Raw genomic sequence first — 18,723 nt, 5'->3', positions numbered from 1 at the left:
AGGCATCAAAACTATGAATTAACACATGTGGAATTATATATTTAAAAAAAAGTGTGAAACAACTGAAAATATGTCTTATATTCTAGGTTCTTCAAAGTAGCCACCTTTTGCTTTGATGACTGCTTTGCACACTCTTAGCATTCTCTTGATGAGCTTCAAGAGGTAGTCACCGGGAATGGTCTTCACTTCACAGGTGTGCCCTGTCAGGTTTAATTTTTATGAATTGTTCATGGGTAGTATTGCACTTTATTCGGTTATTCAGTATTAGTTGGTTATATCCACATCTGCCTACAGTATATAATATATTTCTTCAATACCAGTCATTATTCAAAATAAGCAAGAGAACTTCCAATATTTAATATATATTTTTTTCTATGTTCTCTCTCTATATATTTTATTGTTATCATATTGGTCTGAAGTAACCCTGCACCCCGCATACAGGTTTAATTATTTTTCTTTGTATTTTTGTTTTTTCATTATTTTAATAAAATTCCTTGTTTTTATCATATATTTTTTTTATTATGTATTGTTGTGTCATTTTTGCCTTATATGCTAAAAAAATAATATAATCAATTTTTTATGTGCTTGACGAATATCTTTTTGGGCTTATATGTTTGATTTAGAATCATTAATTTTACATTTATTAGATATTTTTGGTATTTGTTTTCTATATAGGATTTTGTTAACTTTACTTAACAGTCTGAGTTCAATTGATGACAAAGCACAGTACGTTTCCATGTTCTCCATTAATTCAGCCTGAGCTATCCCTCCCCTTACTAGCTCCTTCAGTCCCCGGGATACTCCGTCCGCCTCCGCAGTATTAACAAGACTCGTCCCATCTCCCTCACGCATTTCCTTGTATGGCTTCCACTTGTTGGAAGAGAATAAGACACGCTTCCCAGTGCTTAGGTCAGGCCATAGGACCGTATGATGCAGGAATGTTCTCTGAACAACATTGCTGACGTTCTCATACTGCCAGAACAGTGCGTACTCCTCGTGACCTCCAGCCCCCTGGCATTGAATTCTTGCTAGACCTTATCAATTTAATCTAACCAATATATTTATATGACCCTACTCCCTCCCATGCTGGGCTGGTTCTAAACATATTAACTGATCTAAACCTTGTGCTCCACTTCCTATAACTAATATGCCCACCTCTGCATATTTCCCTTTCCTAAATCTAACTATCAGCCTTATACTATACCTTATATCCTCATCTATTTAAAGTCACTAGCTATTTCTAACCTAAGCATTAAACTGTATCCTACACTTTCCCTATATCTTATACACAAATAACATTGTGCATTAATTACAATACATTAGGAGAACAGCATGCATTAGTGCCTATAAAACTCTATGCTTTTTTATCCACCATAGGAGTCCAAAGATATGGGCTTTTTTTTATTTAGCGCTAATCTTTTTTTTTTTTTAACCAAACGAGCGTTGCTTTCAGGTTAATAATGCAGAGCAGTCTAAATACACCCCCTAAAAATCCTATGAACTACAACCCCTGGTAAAGACCATAAAAACTAGCACTAAATAAAAATGGCCGATATCTCTGGAATTGTATGACGAATTAAACAAAAAAAATGGCATACTCAGGGGAGCAGGGGGAATAAAATAAAGGCAAAAACTGGCCACTTTTGACCTGGTGACAGGTCCTCTTTAAGGGAGTTCGCTTCAGTGCTTGACCACAATAGTAGCACCTTACCAATTCAATTAACTTTTTATCATACTAAAGCATTTTGATTTCTTTTTACATCAGATTTGCTTGTTGTTTCTTTATTTTATAGCGTTACGTTAAATATTTTTGTGTTTTGCAACATTTTAAGATTTAGATGTTATGGAGATATGAAAATGTGGTTGAATATGTTCTAATGGGAAATAGAAGTGATCAGCAGGATTATTCTTCATTACATAGCCTTTATCTGCAGTGCATCTGCAGAAATCTTCATAATTTAGAATCTGCAGACTGCGCTACTCATAAATTGAAGATTGATTATCTTTTGCTACAGCCAAATTTCATAACAACCAATACTGAAAAGCAGCCTAGTTCATTTGCTCATTGCTGCTACTGCAACATGAAATTAAAAAGCAACATAACATAGGACTAGTGCATCATTTTCTGTTATCCCCTTCTTATTTTGAATTTAGGGAGACAGCTGCGGAATAGACAAATGAATGCCTGCTGTTGTATTGATCCAACATGGAGGTCCCCCCTACCAAGGACTTCCAATGGCAGTCACTAGCATCGCTCTCTAGTCCGCGGGTATACTGTTCATTGGTGGAAGCAGGAGGACAAATCTTCGCTATTGGAGGATGTGATGATGCAGGAAACCCAATGAACACATTTGAGATGTTTTCTCCTGAGGTCAACCGTTGGACTAACTTGACGCCCATGCCTTCTGCTAGAGCTGGAGTTGCAGTGGTTTCTTTGGGCAAAAGAATCATGGTGGTTGGAGGAGTGGGGGAAAACCAGACGCCTCTAAAGGTCGTAGAGGTTTACAATATCGACGAGGGCAAGTGGAAGAAAAAGAGCTCTCTACGGGAGCCTGCCATGGGCATTTCAATCACTGCTCGAGGTAAACATTAATGTCCCTTGACCCTTCATTCACCTTCATTTTACATTGTTTGTGAGTCATCTAAAGGTGCCCATCCAAGTTAGACAAAAATTGATGAAAGTGAATCATTTTAAATTCAACAAACATTCATATGGTGAAATTTAAAAAATAACCACCATCTTAATCTTTATTTAAAAAATCAATAGTACATATGAGATTAAGCAAATTTATAATATATCTTAGAACTCATTGACTTATCATTGACTCTCAGTTCATTGCTTTTAAAATTCTATGGAGGGAGGTGCTAGAGATAGACAGACACAGACAAAGTGCTGCAAGTTCTCCTGAAGCGACAGTTACAGTTCTCCATAGAATTGTACGAGCGCAAACTATCATCAGCTATCTCAGTAATGGGAAAGAGTGTATTCACTGAATAATTGAGAATTTTGAGAATGAATATTCAGTACTGGAAGATAAAGAAGTGGATTTTTCTCATAAGATATATTAAAAAGTGTATAATTTTCACGTGGTACTATTGATTTATGAAAAAGAAATAAAATTGACAGTTAATCTTTAACAACAAGCCATCACAGCTGACCAATGACACACCAAAATCATCTGGATTGAAAGTGACTAGGTTTTGAATGGCTTGTACAATAGTCAATTGAAAGATTTTTCCCTGAAAAAGATAATTTGTCCCTCACCTGGTATCACTGAAAACTATGGGTAGTCTATAATGGTGAATGTAGACTTAAAGGGGTTGTCACCTCATGATCACTGTGTGCTGTGAGGATTCTCCGATGTTGGGAGCGGGCATTCATGCAATTTTCATACTTCTGACCACATTCCGATTAGACTGTATCTGGCCTTGCTCAATACCCTTGCATTGAGTGAGGCCTTGTCCATCTAGTAGGCATGTGATGCTTGTATATAATTCACATTCTTGCGGTCACGCACTCACCGCTCCCAGTGCCAGTACCGGAGACTCTTCTGACAGTGCACGCTGTGTGACTATTCACAAGTCTGCAGTCACATATCATGACTGTAGACTTTTAGCTTGAGCCCGGACAGCCACTTTAAATGTACATAGCTGCATTAGCCAAAAGTTCATATACATGTAATGGCTCCTTCAAGGTTGTTCAACCATCAATGAACTTCTGTCTAATGTGTAAGGTGACCTTACGGCTCAGTTACTTCTAAGAAAGTTGTCCTAATGTCATCCCAGAAAAAAAAACTGCATATCCTTCCAAAAAGTGTGCTGAAGTATAATTTTACAAAAAAGGTGCAGGATCTTCAAGAGATCTGAATTCCACAGTTTCCATAGCAATCTGAGAAGATGTCTTCGCTCAAACATTTCTAACAAGACTAGATTTTATTTTCAAGGAAACATTAACTCATTTTTAAGAAGTGTCAAAATGATCATAAAAAAGAAAATAGACACGCACCCGCTACACCCAATACTGATTATGTCACTAATCTGAGCCTAATAATTTTTCCTAATACTTCCTAATTGGTTTACACGGGTAATACACGGCTACGGGTAATACATGGCATATTGGTTTACACGGGTAATGGAGCGAATCAGGACTTCAAGAACCTGAACAATGAGCATAGACTCGAATATAGTTTTCAAAGAGACACAAAAGCCCATGTGTTTCTGGAATTTTCTATATTTTCTATATCTTTTCTGGTTTTCATCTCAGATTGCAGGGTATATGCTGCCGGAGGAATGGGATCAGATTTGCGACCACAGTGTTTCCTTCAGCAGTTTGACATGTTAAAAGACATTTGGGTCCATTTTGCGCCAATGCCAACACCCCGCTATGGTGCTACGTCATTTCTACGAGGCAGCAAGATTTATGTATTGGGTAAGTTTATTTTAAAAGCATATATGGTGGAAATGTCGAAATTCGATCAGCACATTAGTTTTATTATTTTTCCCATGGCAGTGAACGAAAGCAGAGCTTTAGCACTAGTAAGGCACGTTGCTCTTCTCTGTACTTGGATATACTTGCTGACTTTGTAATGTAGCACTCTGCATGTCACAGATGCTTTCCTTACGTAAGACATCTGTAAAAACAGACTACGTCCCCATTGCAAAAACTAAAGTTCCTCTTTGTGATTTTAAGTGCCCCCAATAAACAATGTGCCATGGCCCCAGGAGAGCCTGGAGGGGCTTGACTAAGCGAACACCTGACTCTTTGCTAGAGCCCCTGATGATGGGGTTAGAATTGGCACCAAGTGCTACTCCAGGGAAGACCTTGGGGACACGGCAGCTGACAGGACAGGAAGATGGAACATCCAAGAATGTATGGACCTGGCATATTGAAAGGCAAGACAGGTGCAGGCAGGTAGGGCTTGTATGAAGACTGGAACGGCAGTTGCAGGAAGGCACAAGCATGGATAAGCAGGAACTAGCAGAGCAAGCGAGCACAGGTACAGTAGGTACTAGCAGGAACTGGCGGGTACACACAGAAAGGCGACCTGAGGACTAGCAAGCTTGCAGGCCAACTAACTAAACATGTTGCTCAGGCGAAGGTGCCGTAAATAATAAGTGTCTCCTGGCCATTGGCTGGTGGCACTTTAGAACTGTGCGTGCAGTCCCTTTAAGAAAGGGGGAGCGTGGGCTGTAAGTACAGTGCCTGGGGATCTGTGAGCCATGTGCAAAACGCAGGCAGCAGCAGAAAGAGCTGGAAGTGCAAAGTTAAAAAAAAGAATCATATCCGTGCTGATCGGTTATGCCCATTTTTTTATGTAAAAAAAGACTAAAAAATGATAAGATTAATTGATAGGACTAGATTAGGGATAGTAAAAATATACTGTAGTAATCAGCATCTTTTATACAGTATTTTTTACTGAGTATAGTAAGGCTTAGTGTCAGATAGTTGCGGGTGCTCAGTAATTTTCGTTCTTACTGACGCCTGTTTTGTCTTTTATTTTACCAAATTTTTATATTCTTTTAATTTTATTTCTATCTTTTTCTTTCTAGATTCTTTTCTTTTTTTGTCTTCTAAATAAAAAAGTTTACACCAAACACTCTCTCACACACACACACACACACTCATAAACACACACCTGAATAATATTTGGTATACACACATCACAAGTGAAAAAATGTCCTACTTGTCCCAATCACGGTATTCAGTGGAGGAGGCATACACCTTCTTTGCCTCTGACACTAATAGTGAGGGAGAGGGTACCCACCTTATGTTATTTATCCGATTACTCCTCTTACTCAAGTGATACCGAACAGCCAAGCAGGCACTCCAGGACAGAAAATGAACCAGCGCCTACCGGAAGATTAAGAGCCACCTCCAATTTGACACAACCAACATCACATAAATAGTTTTCAAAGTACCGTATATACTCGAGTATAAGCCGAGATTTTCAGCCCATTTTTTGAGGCTGAAAGTTCCCCTCTCGGCTTATACTCGAGTCATACCCAGGGGTCGGCAGGGAAGGGGAGCGGGGGCTGTTTAATAATACTCACCTGCTCCTGGTGCGGTCCCTGCAGGTCCCTGGCGCCCCATCTTCTTCATGTATTGAGCGGTCACATGGTACCGCTCATTACATTAATGAATATGCTGCTCCACCTCCCATAGGGGTGGAGCCGCATATTCATTAATGTAATGAGCGGTAACGGTGACGGCTCAGTACAGGAAGAAGCTGCGGCGCTGGGGAACCAGGGACTGCATAGCACCAGGAGCAGGTGAGTATAATGGGGAGGGGAAGCGCTGTGTGATATTCACCTGCTCCCCGTTCCGGGCACCGCTCCGTCTTCAGCGTCTTCTGCAGTGATGCTCAGGTCAGAGGGCACGGTGACGTGGTTAGTGTGCGCCCTCTGCCTGAACGTCCATGCAGAAGACGCTGAAGATGGAGCGGCGCCGGAACAAAGTCAGGTGAATATTGAAAGTGCCAGGGGCCTGAGCGATGGAGAGGTATGTGATTTTTTTTATCGCAGCAACAGCAAATGGGGCAAGTGTCTGTATGGAGCATCTTATGGGGCCATAACGTTTGTGCAGCACTATATGGGGCAAGTGTCTGTATGGGGCCATAATCAACGTTTGTGCAGCACTATATGGGTCAAGTGTATGTATGGGGCCATAATCAACGTTTGTGCAGCACTATATGGGGCAAGTGTCTGTATGGGGCCATAATCAACGTTTGCGCACCACTATATGGGGCAAGTGTCTGTATGGAGCACCTTATGGGGCCATAATCAACGTTTGTGCAGTGCTATATGGGGCAAGTGCCTGTATGGAGCATCTTATGGGGCTATAATCAACGTTTGTGCAGCACTATATGGGGCAAATATCTTTATGGAGCATCTTATGGGGCCATAACGTTTGTGCAGCACTATATGGGGCAAATATCTTTATGGAACATCTTATGCGCTCATAATCATCATTTGTGCAGCATTAGGGTATGTGCACACGTTGCGGATTCTCTGCGGATCCGCAGCGTTTTTTGCAGTACAGAAACGCTGCAGATCCACAATTGATTTACAGTACAATGTAAATCAATGAGAAAAAAAATGCTGTGCACACTTTGTGGAAAATCCGCTGCGGAAACGTTGCAGTTTTAGGCTATGTGCACACGTTGCGGATTCGGCTTAGGAATTTCTGGTGCGGATTCTGTCTCTCCTGGCAGAAAACGCACCTGCGGTTTTTTGTGCGGTTCCGCAGCATTTTTTTGTGCGTTTTTGCTGCGGTTTTCTTGCGATTTGCTGCGTTTTTTACCCCTGCGGTTTTCTATAATGGAATGGGTACAAAAACGCTGCACAAACGATTCACAAAAAAGAATTGACATGCTATTTCTTTAAAACCGCAGCGTTTCCGCAGCGGATTTTCCACAAAGTGTGCAAAGCATTTTTTTTTCTCATTGATTTACATTGTACTATAAATCAATTGCGGATCTGCAGCGTTTCTGCATTGCAAAAAATGCTGCGGATCCGCAGAGAATCCGCAACGTGTGCACATACCCTCAAAGAAATAGCATGAAGCAAGTGTCTGTATGGAGCATCTTATGGGGGCCATAATCAATTTTTGTGCAGCACTATATGAGGCAAATATCTTTATGGAGCATCTTATGGGGCCATAATCAACATTTGTGCAGCATTATATTGGGCAAATGTGTCTATGGAGCATCTTATGGGGCCATTATTAACCTTTATGCAGGATTATATGGGGCATATTTTAATATGGAGCATCTTATGGGGCCATGATAAACTTTATAGAGCATTATATGGGGCTCCTGATTCAATATGGATATTCAAAAACACTTAACCTACTGATGTCTCAATTAATTTTACTTTTATTGGTATCTATTTCTACTTTTGACATTTACCCATAGCTGCTGCATTTCCCGCCCTAGGCTTATACTCGAGTCATTAAGTTTTCCCAGTTTTTTGTGGCAAAATTAGGGGGGTCGGCTTGTACTCAGGTCGGCTTATACTCGAGTATATATGGTATTTTTCTCTAAGGATTTTGTAGACCTGATGGTGGCTGAGACAAATTTGTATGCCCAGTAATATTTGGCCCAAAACACCACCACTACATTTTCTAACTGGACCCCTGTAGATGCAGTAGAAATCAAGACATTTTAGGGCCTTGTTCTTCCCATGGGTTTAGTGAAGAAGCCAGAACTTCGGCAATGTTGGAGTGTTCATATTTTATATAACATTCCAGTGTTCCAGATGGCTATGATACAAGTGCTTTGAGGCCATCCAAAATGTTTTACATTACAACAATAATGCACGTTGTCCTCCCCGAGATGACCGCAACTTTGACCAACTTTTCAACATTCAGGCTGGTCAAGTTTGCTGGTCAAGTTTGCTGAGGTGTTCCTTCCCCAAAGGGACATCTGCGTGAATGAGTTGTAAGAGGCAGAGCCAAAGCCATAGTTGTGGCTGAGATTAACTGGTTCCATGCAAACAATGTCCCTTCTGCAGCATACTTTTCACTTGTCCCTCTGCACCATTTTGGTCCCATCGGGCTGGCTGAAGTTCCACTGCCTCCGTAGTACAGTAAAAGACAGTCCTTTTCAAACTTAAAACGATGAACTTTACTTTGTTTGTCACAGCATATTCTTGTCAGTTACATCATCAGCATTAGGTTCCACACAGTTCACGTCTTCCGCTCTCACTACGCTTTCTCCTACGTACTGCAGTAGATTATGGGGACTTATCACCTCTTGCGATAGATCAGGGTCCTCCCTGTGGGAGCTCACTACATTTGAGTATTCCTCCGTCTGTTTCGCCATGAGCCCAAGCAATAATCTGCCACATGGTGAGCGACCTGTGTCCCTGTACTGGTCTTGGACCACTTCTCTAGCTTCTGTCCCGAACTGTGGTTACACTGCTGCCTCAGCTGTACTTGTCGTCCATCCAGACTCTGAATGGCTGGGAATGAGGCTTAAATGTTGCAAAGCTGTCTGCCCAGCACAGACTCTAAGCCCCTACTAACTACAAACAGGAAGCCTCTTGCACTTAACACAGACAGCCCCTCCTACATAATTATGTATCATTTGGAGCCCCATCTAGTGTCCGATGACAGGTTCTACATTTGCCCTATCACAACTAAAACAGACAGAATGGCATATATACTGTATACATGGCATGACAAATATACATCTTTAAGGGGGTAGAGGTGTGACACCCCCTTACATTCCCCCTTCCTTTAACAATGGTTGTCCCTGACCATTTACCCAAGATTTAATAATTAAAATAAATACTCCATGCAGGGAGATAAAATAAGGTAGATTAAAACTGCGCAAAATCAATGCATGAGAGTCCTGTCTCCCTTTAGAGGTGCCTGGCTCACAGTCCTGCAGGTTACACCCTCAGTCCAATGTGGGAATAAAAATGTCTGTTTTCCCACAAAACCTTTTTACCGTGTGCCAAGAAACAGTCCTTCCATTAGCACCGCTAGTACACAGATCAAGCAGTTCTACCCGAAATCCAACATATTTACAGGGGTATGACCTTTCCGTAAGGTCAGCAGTTCTTTAGGGAAGCGTCCCCCTCCCTTTGTGTATAGCACTATCCTGTGTGACACGTGTGCTGCCTGGTCATAGAACACAGTCTATTGCCGCAGCCGCATCGGGTCCGTCAGTCCAAGGACCCCCTTTTTTCCATAATGTAGAGTTCTGCTATCCAGCAGAAAGGGTGCAACAGATGCAACAAACCTTAAACAACAACTTAATGTACTTTACTGGCCGCACTACTCCCGCTTCTGGGAGTGTTATCACTTGCACGCAGGGACACAGAACAGTCCCTATCCTAGTCTGGGCCCGCATACAGTCCCAGGCCATGATCCTCTGAGCAGAGAGTTAGTGCCACAGCATAGTCGCCCCATAAAAATTTGGTGCTAAAATAATATTTTTGTGGAAAAAATGTGATTTTTTTTCATTTTCAAACTGAGAAATCGCTGGTCAAATTTTAACTCTTCCTAACAAAAAAAGCATGCTGATGTAAAGTGACATGTGGGAAATGTTATTTATTAACTATTTTGTGTGACACAACTCTGGTTTAAAGGCATAAATATTAAAAGTTTGAAAATTGCAACACTTTCAAAATTTTAGCCAAATTTCCAATTTTTTCCACAAATAAACGCAAGTCATATCAAACAAGTTTTACCACTATTATGAAGTACAATATGTCACGAAACAGCAGTCTCAGAATCAGTGGGATCCATTGATTGATGCATTACAGAGTTATTACCATATAAAGCGACAGTGGTCAAAATTGTAAATTTTGGCCTGGTTATGAAGGTGAAAACAGGCTTGGGGGGGAAGGTAAAGAGGTTAAACATTCATTGCACAAGAACCACAAAATGTATTTCTTCACCGCAAGTATCATTTTGATCAGTATTACAGCACTAATATGACACTGTTTGTTCATTACATGGCAAAATCCTGCTGACAGGTTCTCTTTAAATTGATGGACATAACAGCAGTGGAACTCCAAGGGACCCTACTATAAGTCAATGGGGTCAGGAATCATTGGGATCAGATGTATAATGGATTTAGCACTGTTAGTAAAAATCAATAATGCTGATAGAGTTTACTTAGCTAATAGGACGATCTATGCATATTACAAATATTTTCATTATTAAATTGCTAATACTTCAAAGGAGGAACCATATGTGCTCCAGAATTAGACACGGTTGAAGCTGGTACATTCTTTGCATTCTTGAAATTGGTGACATAAGATGGTATACACTGACAATAGAAGGAGAAAAACATTTGAATGCACGATATTTAGTGACCCTGAGGGCGAATAGGGAGTGGATTGTATTATCTTTAAGCTCTAGTTTTCTGTATGTTGGAATGCAACTCAGCCTATATCGCGTGAGTTATTGTATTAGGCAGTCAGCTGGTTGTCTGGTACATTCCCTACAGAATTTTTTAGAACAATATGCACCTGCCTACCACTATCGGTCGGGTACTTAACCACAAGCACTCACGCTTAAAGGGAACCTGTCACCAAGTTTGGCTGATATGAGTTACGGCCATCGCCTTTCAGGGCCTATCTACAGCATTCTATAATGGTGTAGGTAAGCTCCCAATCCGACCTGTAGGAGAAGAAAAATAAGTTTTATTATACTAACCTGCAGGGCGGTCTGGTCCAATGGGTGTCGCAGGTCTTGATCCGGCGCCTCCCATCTTCTTGTGATGCCACCCACCTGCTTTTTCATGGCTCCCCGGCATCGCACTCCTGCGCAGGCGTACTTACAAATTCCTGCAGTGCACAGGCACTGGGCCTCTCTGACCTTTCCCGGCGCCTGTGCACTGCAGTACTTTGCTCTGCCCTCAACAGGACAGATAAGTACGCCTGCGCAGGAGCACGATGCTGGGGAGTGATGAAGTAAGCAGGAGGTCGGCATCGCAAAAAGATGGGAGGCCCCAGACCAAGACCTACCACACCCATCGGATGCTGTATATCAGAGGTGTCAAACTGCATTCCTCGAGGGCCGCCAACAGGTCATGTTTTCAGGATTTCCTTGTATTGCACAGGTGATAATTTAATCACCTGCACAGAATGATTCCAGCACCTTGTGGAATGCTAAGGAAATCCTGAAAACATGACCTGTTGGCAGCCCTCGAGGAATGCAGTTTGACACCTCTGCTGTATATGAGCCCTGAAAGGCGATGCCTGTAACTCGTATCAGCCAAACCTGGTAGCAGGTATGCTTTAATACATAAAACCTAAGTAGAACCATGAAGTAAAAATTTTACCAAAACCTGAGGTTCTGCATTCCATGAAGGTTCACCACTGCCTGTTAATGCGCTTTTCATAGCTCCTGGATTTTAAGAAAAACTAACAGTTTCCAGAATACACAGAAAAAGGATTCTATATGAAAGGTCAGAACATAGTCCAATGTTATCTCTAGTGATATGAGCTGTGAAATTACCTGGAAGAAAGCGATGCATAAAGTGTGAAGGAGCCGTTTCATTTATCCCACAAAGGACATTCTACGTATGTGATAGGGAAATGTACTACACCTTTATGTTATCTGCGTTAAGACTTGGTATGATTATTGCAAAGAAAGAAGCGTGATCTGCATATCTTTATGGTTCGTATTGCACGGTCATATATTGTAAACCTTTGACCTTCACTACTCTTTTCTCTGCTAACCCATATTTCTTTACCCATAGGGGGTAGGCAGTCTAAGTATGCGGTGAATGCCTTTGAAGTTTTTGACACTGACTCTCGATCATGGACCAAATTCCCCAGTATCCCCAACAAAAGGGCATACTCAAGATTTGTGATAAGTGAGGGATCACTCTACAGTTTGGGAGGACTACGGCAAGGGGGAACATACCGACGGCCAAAATTTACAAAGACTGTGGATATTTTTGAAATGGAACAAGGCAAGTTCAAATATAAATACCAACTTGACATCTTACTTTTTTTTACATATTTGTAAAGCCAAATTCTGTACACCATAAATGTTTGATAGGTAGCAATCCCATTTCTACCACCACCAATCTTTCAGGATATCAGGGGTTCACCAAGTAGGATATCCTGCAATCTCTTCATTCAGGTGTAGAATGAAAAAACGAGTTAGTACAGCAGGTAACACTCTATATGTACTCTAGTCTAAGAACACACCTGAATGCCGGTTCCTGTCTACATAACAACAGGTATGCAAATAGTAAGAAGCGTTCACTAACCTGTCTTGAAAATGTAAACTCCTTTGCCCGTGCAATCCACAGCCACAGACAGCTGCAATGTGGAACAGTTGGTCTTCACCGGCTGAGACCAAAACTAGCTAAGACATTTAACACTGGGAGAGTGCTCCTTCTGTCAGCCCATGTCATAAACACTAATATAAAACAGTATCAGTACTAGATCTGAACTTGGCATATGTATTTCCCCAACTCTCCATCTAAATACTGTCCGTTACTGGATATACATATCTTATGGCTTATTTAAAAGGAACCTGTCATTACATTCATGCTGCCCGAACCATGCGCAGAATGAATCAGAGCCAGGCTGTGCAATGTCAGCCAGGTATCTTTTATTCTGAATCACTGCCCCTTTTCAGAGAAAATTAAACCTTGAAAGCCAATTGAGAACTATAGGGAGAGACCTGACTAGTTCAATTTGGTCTCTGTCCGACTTCTTTCCGCTTTGCTCCACGTAATTGACAGATCTCTCCTTATAGACACACATGCAAGACATCTGCCAATTTAGTGGGATGGGGAGAAGTTGGTGGAAGACATCATTGGACTTGTCAAATCACCCCCTATAATCCCCAGCTGGCTTTTCAAACTATATTTTCTCTGATTGCCACATCATTTTACAGTAGAGTAAAACATACTTAGTGGCACTCGTGCAACCAGGCTCTGATTCATGCTACCTGTGGTTCGGGCATGGCATAAGTCTAACAACAAGTTCCCTTTAAGTTAAACAATTTTTTTGTTCAGAGTAAACAATGCCAAGACTTAACACAGTAAAATATAGGCCTTAGGCGACAGTGCATCCTAAAAATATGTGTGCATGAGCAAATTACAACATTAAAGTAACTGTTCAAGACTTTAAAACATCTAGCATATGTCAGCAAATATGATGAAACACTCAGATGTTCAATCCCCTGGAATTCTACTGTGGATTCTTTAGTGGTTCCCGTCTGTGTTACTTTACTTTAGCAATGACGTTACATTCATCCACGTGACCGCTGCAGCCAATCAATGGCTTTACAACTCTCATGCTATATCTGCCACCATCATCACTGAGGCCAGTGATTGGCTGCAGTGTTCATTTGCATGTACATCACATCATTGGTTCAGTGAAGTAAACAAATAAAATAATGGGGGACCATTGAAGCACTGGGACATTGATTATTTTTTTAAATTATATTTACTTCTTTGCCGTTAGATACATTTTTGAAATCTCTTTAAGGATAAATTGGTGAGCAGTGATTACACGAAGGTAAATACAAGAGACAAGGACAGCACCTCCAAAAATCGTACATGAGCTAATGCCACTAGGAAACAATTTACAAAACTGAACATGAGGTTCTTAGTATAACATTCTGATCAAAATGTATGAAGCCCAATGCCACGTCATGGCGAACCTCTCAGTGGATCCCTAATTTTTTATAACCTTAAAGGTGCTACTTCATGCGCCAACCACTGTCACAGCAACAATGCTCCAGCAGGGTGGGTGGCCTGGTTCCTCACAGTAAGGCTGAGTCCCCATGATTCCAGGCCACACCGTCTCACAGCACAAAACCACAGCAACAATGGCCGCCACACAGTAACAATACCAAGTGAAAGGAGCAGTGGGCTTCACATCCAGTTACAGGTCCCTCACTCACCCATAAAAAAAATAAAAGGAAGCTGTCTGCATGATCACACCGCCCCCCAAAAAAGCAAAACAAAACCTGTTTATATGGTTATGGTGCACTGTGAATTATAACATCATCCATACCTTTCTTTTTGCAATTTGTTGCTCCTTGACTGAAAAATTACTAGTTTGATTAGTATGCAAATTAGGCTTAAGTGCCCTGGGTGTGTCAAAACACTTCCCAAGCCTGTGCCTCTTTGGCTCTATTGCCCACATTTCTCTACTCAGTGACATTGTAGTCAAGCTAACAGCAATACTGAAGGAAGGAGCAGCATCCGTATCCAGGTGAAAAAATAAAGTCTTTATTCTGCCATTACAAGATGCAACGTTTCGGCCGGCAACCAGCCTTTGTCAGCCTTTGTCAAGGCTGGTTGCCGGCCGAAACGTTGCATCTTGTAATGGCAGAATAAAGACTTTATTTTTTCACCTGGATACGGATGCTGCTCCTTCCTTCAGTATTGCTGTGAGTATTGGTCCAGTTGGATTCATGGACTGTGGAGCGTGCACCGTGAACACCTGAGTGCTGTTGGTTAATTATCCTTTGTATTGTAGTCAAGCTAGTGAGCTGTCAATCACAAAGATTAGGCTGGACATAGAATAGTCAGCGTGACCGAGGTATGGAAAGTGTTTTGACACTCCCAGTGCCCCTTATGTTGGCTTTGCTGTATGCTGGACCCCCTCTTCACACTGTCACCATCCCATACACTACTTTCTCTCTATACTGTGCCCTCACACTGACTCTCCCACTCTGTTCCCTCCATGCTGGCCCCTCACACTGCTTTCCCAGCATACTGTCCCTCCCACCCAAGCTGCCCCCTCTCTTTACACTTTTCCTCCCCACACTGCCCCTTTTCTATACTGTACTCCCTGTTCACACTTTTCGTCCCATACTGTGCCCTTGCGTTATCCCCCCTCCCACTTATTTATACTCTACACATTCCCAAAGTGCCTTGAACCTTCGGCTCCTCTATGGAGCACTTGGCATGGCCCACACATTTGTCACCTCTGAAGTGCTAGAGTGATGTCAGTAGCTTAAAGAGGTGTCTTCATCATGTCTGCCAATGTACAGTACAGACCAAAAGTTTGGACACACCTTCTCATTTAAAGATTTTTCTGTATTTTCTTGACTATACTCATACTCATGAAAATGCAGAAAAATCTTTAAATGAGAAGGTGTGTCCAAACTTTTGGTCTGTACTGTAGCACTGACACTCATATCTTCAATTGTATTCATGATTACAGATTAACCATAGTTTTTTTATTTCATAAATCAATAGTACACATGAAAGTAAGCATCTATTATAGAAATTTGCTTCCTTTCTCCTCCTGGACTGATCAGTTACTCTCAATTTATGAGTAAAATCTGGATTCGGTGAAGACAGATTTTCCTAATAATGACATAGGAGATGATAGTTGATGCTAATAATATTCTATGTAGAGGGGAGGCGGGATGGTCGAGGGCTAGAGACCGTTCTCCATAGAACTTTATACGCACCAATTGTCTCCTATCTCAGTAATGGGAAAATCTGCATTCACTGAAGACACATTTTACCCGGGAATAGAGAATTTTGAGACTGAGTGATCAGTTCGGAAAGAGAAAGATTTCTCTGATAAGATATATTATAAAGTTTCTAATGTTCATGTTCATTATTGATTTATACAATAATTGGTTAATTTTTATGAACTTTTTAGTGTCACAAAGTTGCCAGATTCACTGATTATTCTATATGTTTAGCTGGTCAAAAGAAATTCCCAGGAGCTCATATCTTTTTATTTTCAGGGGGTTGGATGAAGACAGATCGTTCCTGCTTTCTAAGAAAAAGAAGAGCTGATTTTGTTGCGGGGGCAATACATGGGAGAGTTGTTGTGGCCGGAGGTCTTGGTAAGGACAAAAACACTAGATAATATTCACTTCTGCAGGACTAATACCAAGGACATTCTTATTGTTAAAATCTCTTTATTTCATTGAATCTAACATTATGACATAACGAGAATAGGCAGAACATTTCCGCTTCTGGCTATAAGGATGGGCACATTATGCAGAATGCAGATTGTCTGCATAGATTACACAGGGTTTGGATGTGACAGGTGTAACCTAAAGAAAAATTTAGCTTACTTCCAGATGCTTTACCCTGAGAAATATGAGATACAAGTCACTACCGGAGCGTAAGGACAATGATAAATTAATATTAAACATTCCATGAATAGTTAGAACTGAATTCTGTTTCTCTTCAGGAAACCAACCTTCCGTTTTGGAAACCACAGAGATCTTCCATCCATTGAAGAACAGATGGGAAAGCTTAAGTCCCATGCCGAACCCCCGATGTGCCAGCGCTACGATGGTCTTGAAGAACAGGCTGTATGCCATAGGGGGAGTAAACCAGGGGCCCAGCTCTGCGGTAGACATGTTGAGTTTAATAGAATCTTGACTAAGGCGTTATTGGTATTTTGTACGTTCTGTACAGTAGGCTTGAAAGAGTTTCAGAGTGCGTGTTTTATACCGTGGGTATCAGACTGTTTTATTTGCCAAGCCATGTATACCAAGATATTCGTCCTATCTTTAACCCCTTCCCGACCCATGACGCCACGTAGGCGTCATGAAAACCCGTGCCAATCCGACCCATGACGCCTATGTGGCGTCATGGAATGATCGCGTCGCTGCAGAGCGGGTGAAAGGGTTAACTCCGATTTCACCCGTTCTGCAGGGACAGGGGGAGTGGTACTTCAGCCCAGGGGGGGTGGCTTCACCCCCCCGTGGCTACGATCGCTCTGATTGGCTGTTGAAAGTGAAACTGCCAATCAGAGCGATTTGTAATATTTCACCTAAAAAACTGGTGAAATATTACAATCCAGCCATGGCCGATGCTGCAATATCATCGGCCATGGCTGGAAAACCTGAAGTGACCCCCCCCCACCCCACCGATCGCCCCCCCAGTGCTCCGTTATGGGGTCCGGTCCCCTCCGTCCTGTGCTCCGCTCCCCCGTCCTCCTGCCCGCTCCCCCCCTGCTCCTATGTCACCCCCCCGTGCTCCGACGCCCCCCCCGTGCCCCGATCTCCCCCCCTTATACTTACCGAGGCTCCCGGTCCCCGTCTGCCTCCATCATGGGCGCCGCCATCTTCCAAAATGGCGGGCGCATGCTCAGTGCGCCCGCCGAATCTGCCGGCCGGCAGATTCATTACAAAGTACATTTTGATCGCTGTGGTAGGTTCTATCACAGCGATCAAAATAAAAAAAATAATAAATAAACCCCCCCCTTTATCACCCCCATAGGTAGGGACAATAATAAAATAAAGAAAATATTTTTTTTTCTTTTTCCACTAGGGTTAGGGTTAGAACTAGGGTTAGAAATAGGGGTAGGGTTAGGGTTACGGGTAGGGTTAGGGTTAGGGGTAGGGTTAGGGTTATGGCATGTGCACACAGTGCGGATTTGGCTGCGGATCCGCAGCGGATTGGCCGCGGATCCGCAGCGGATTGGCCGCGGATCTGCAGCGGATTGGCCGCGGATCCGCAGCGGATTGGCCGCGGATCCGCAGCGGATTGGCCTCTGCGAATTCGTAGCAGTTTTCCATCAGGTTTACAGTACCATGTACACCTATGGAAAACCAAATCCGCTGTGCCCATGGTGCGGAAAATTCCGTGCAGAAACGCTGCGTTGTATTTTCCGCAGCATGTCAATTCTTTGTGCGGATTCCGCAGCGTTTTACACCTGTTCCTCAATAGGAATCCGCAGGTGAAATCTGCACAAAAAAACACTGGAAATCTGCTGTAAATCCGCAGGTAAAACGCAGTGCCTTTTACCTGCAGATTTTTCAAAAATCGTGCGGAAAAATCTCACACGATTCCGCAACGTTGGCACATTGCCTTAGGGTTAGGGTTGGAATTAGGGCTAGGGTTGGAAATAGGGTTAAGATTAGGCTTGTGGTTAGGGTTACGGATAGGGTTAGGGGTGCGTTGGGGTTACAGTTGTGGTTAGGGTTGGGATTAGGGTTAGGGTTGGGATTAGGGTTAGGATTAGGGTTGGAATTAGGGTTACGGGTGTGTTGCGGTTAGGGTTGTGGTTAGGGGTGTGTTGGGGTTAGGGTTGTGATTAGGGTTATGGCTACAGTTGGGATTAGGATTAGGGGTGTGTTGGGGTTAGTGTTGAAGTTAGAATTGAGGGGTTTCCACTGTTTAGGCACATCAGGGGTCTCCAAACGCAACATGGCGCCACCATTGATTCCAGCCAATCTTGCGTTCAAAAAGTCAAATGGTGCTCCCTCCCTTCCAAGCCCCGACGTGCGCCCAAACAGTGGTTTACCCCCACATT

General features: G+C 42.4%; 1 protein-coding gene across 7 annotated transcripts in view; it reads left to right on the top strand.

Annotated features, from left to right (window-relative positions):
• The window catches only part of KLHDC8A (kelch domain containing 8A), a 501,637-nt gene extending 484,251 nt beyond the window's left edge, over positions 1 to 17,386 (top strand). For 4 of the 7 annotated variants that reach the window (XM_077295111.1, XM_077295112.1, XM_077295110.1 and 1 more), the window contains 6 exons: positions 87 to 193; positions 2,155 to 2,582; positions 4,265 to 4,429; positions 12,219 to 12,434; positions 16,196 to 16,297; positions 16,651 to 17,384. In XM_077295111.1, coding sequence (XP_077151226.1) covers positions 2,207 to 2,582; positions 4,265 to 4,429; positions 12,219 to 12,434; positions 16,196 to 16,297; positions 16,651 to 16,844 — 1,053 coding nt within the window. In that variant the 5' untranslated portion in view covers positions 87 to 193; positions 2,155 to 2,206 and the 3' untranslated portion in view covers positions 16,845 to 17,384. Of the gene's footprint in view, positions 1 to 86; positions 194 to 2,154; positions 2,583 to 4,264; positions 4,430 to 12,218; positions 12,435 to 16,195; positions 16,298 to 16,650 lie in introns of all 7 variants that reach the window. The other 3 variants (XM_077295115.1, XM_077295113.1, XM_077295114.1) reach the window with 2 other exon arrangements.
• The last annotated feature ends 1,337 nt before the right edge of the window (positions 17,387 to 18,723 follow it).

The sequence above is a fragment of the Ranitomeya variabilis genome, chromosome 3 (genome assembly GCF_051348905.1).
Source record: "Ranitomeya variabilis isolate aRanVar5 chromosome 3, aRanVar5.hap1, whole genome shotgun sequence".
NCBI classification, from domain to species: Eukaryota; Metazoa; Chordata; class Amphibia; order Anura; family Dendrobatidae; genus Ranitomeya; species Ranitomeya variabilis.
This window is presented reverse-complemented; position numbering and strand designations above follow the sequence as displayed.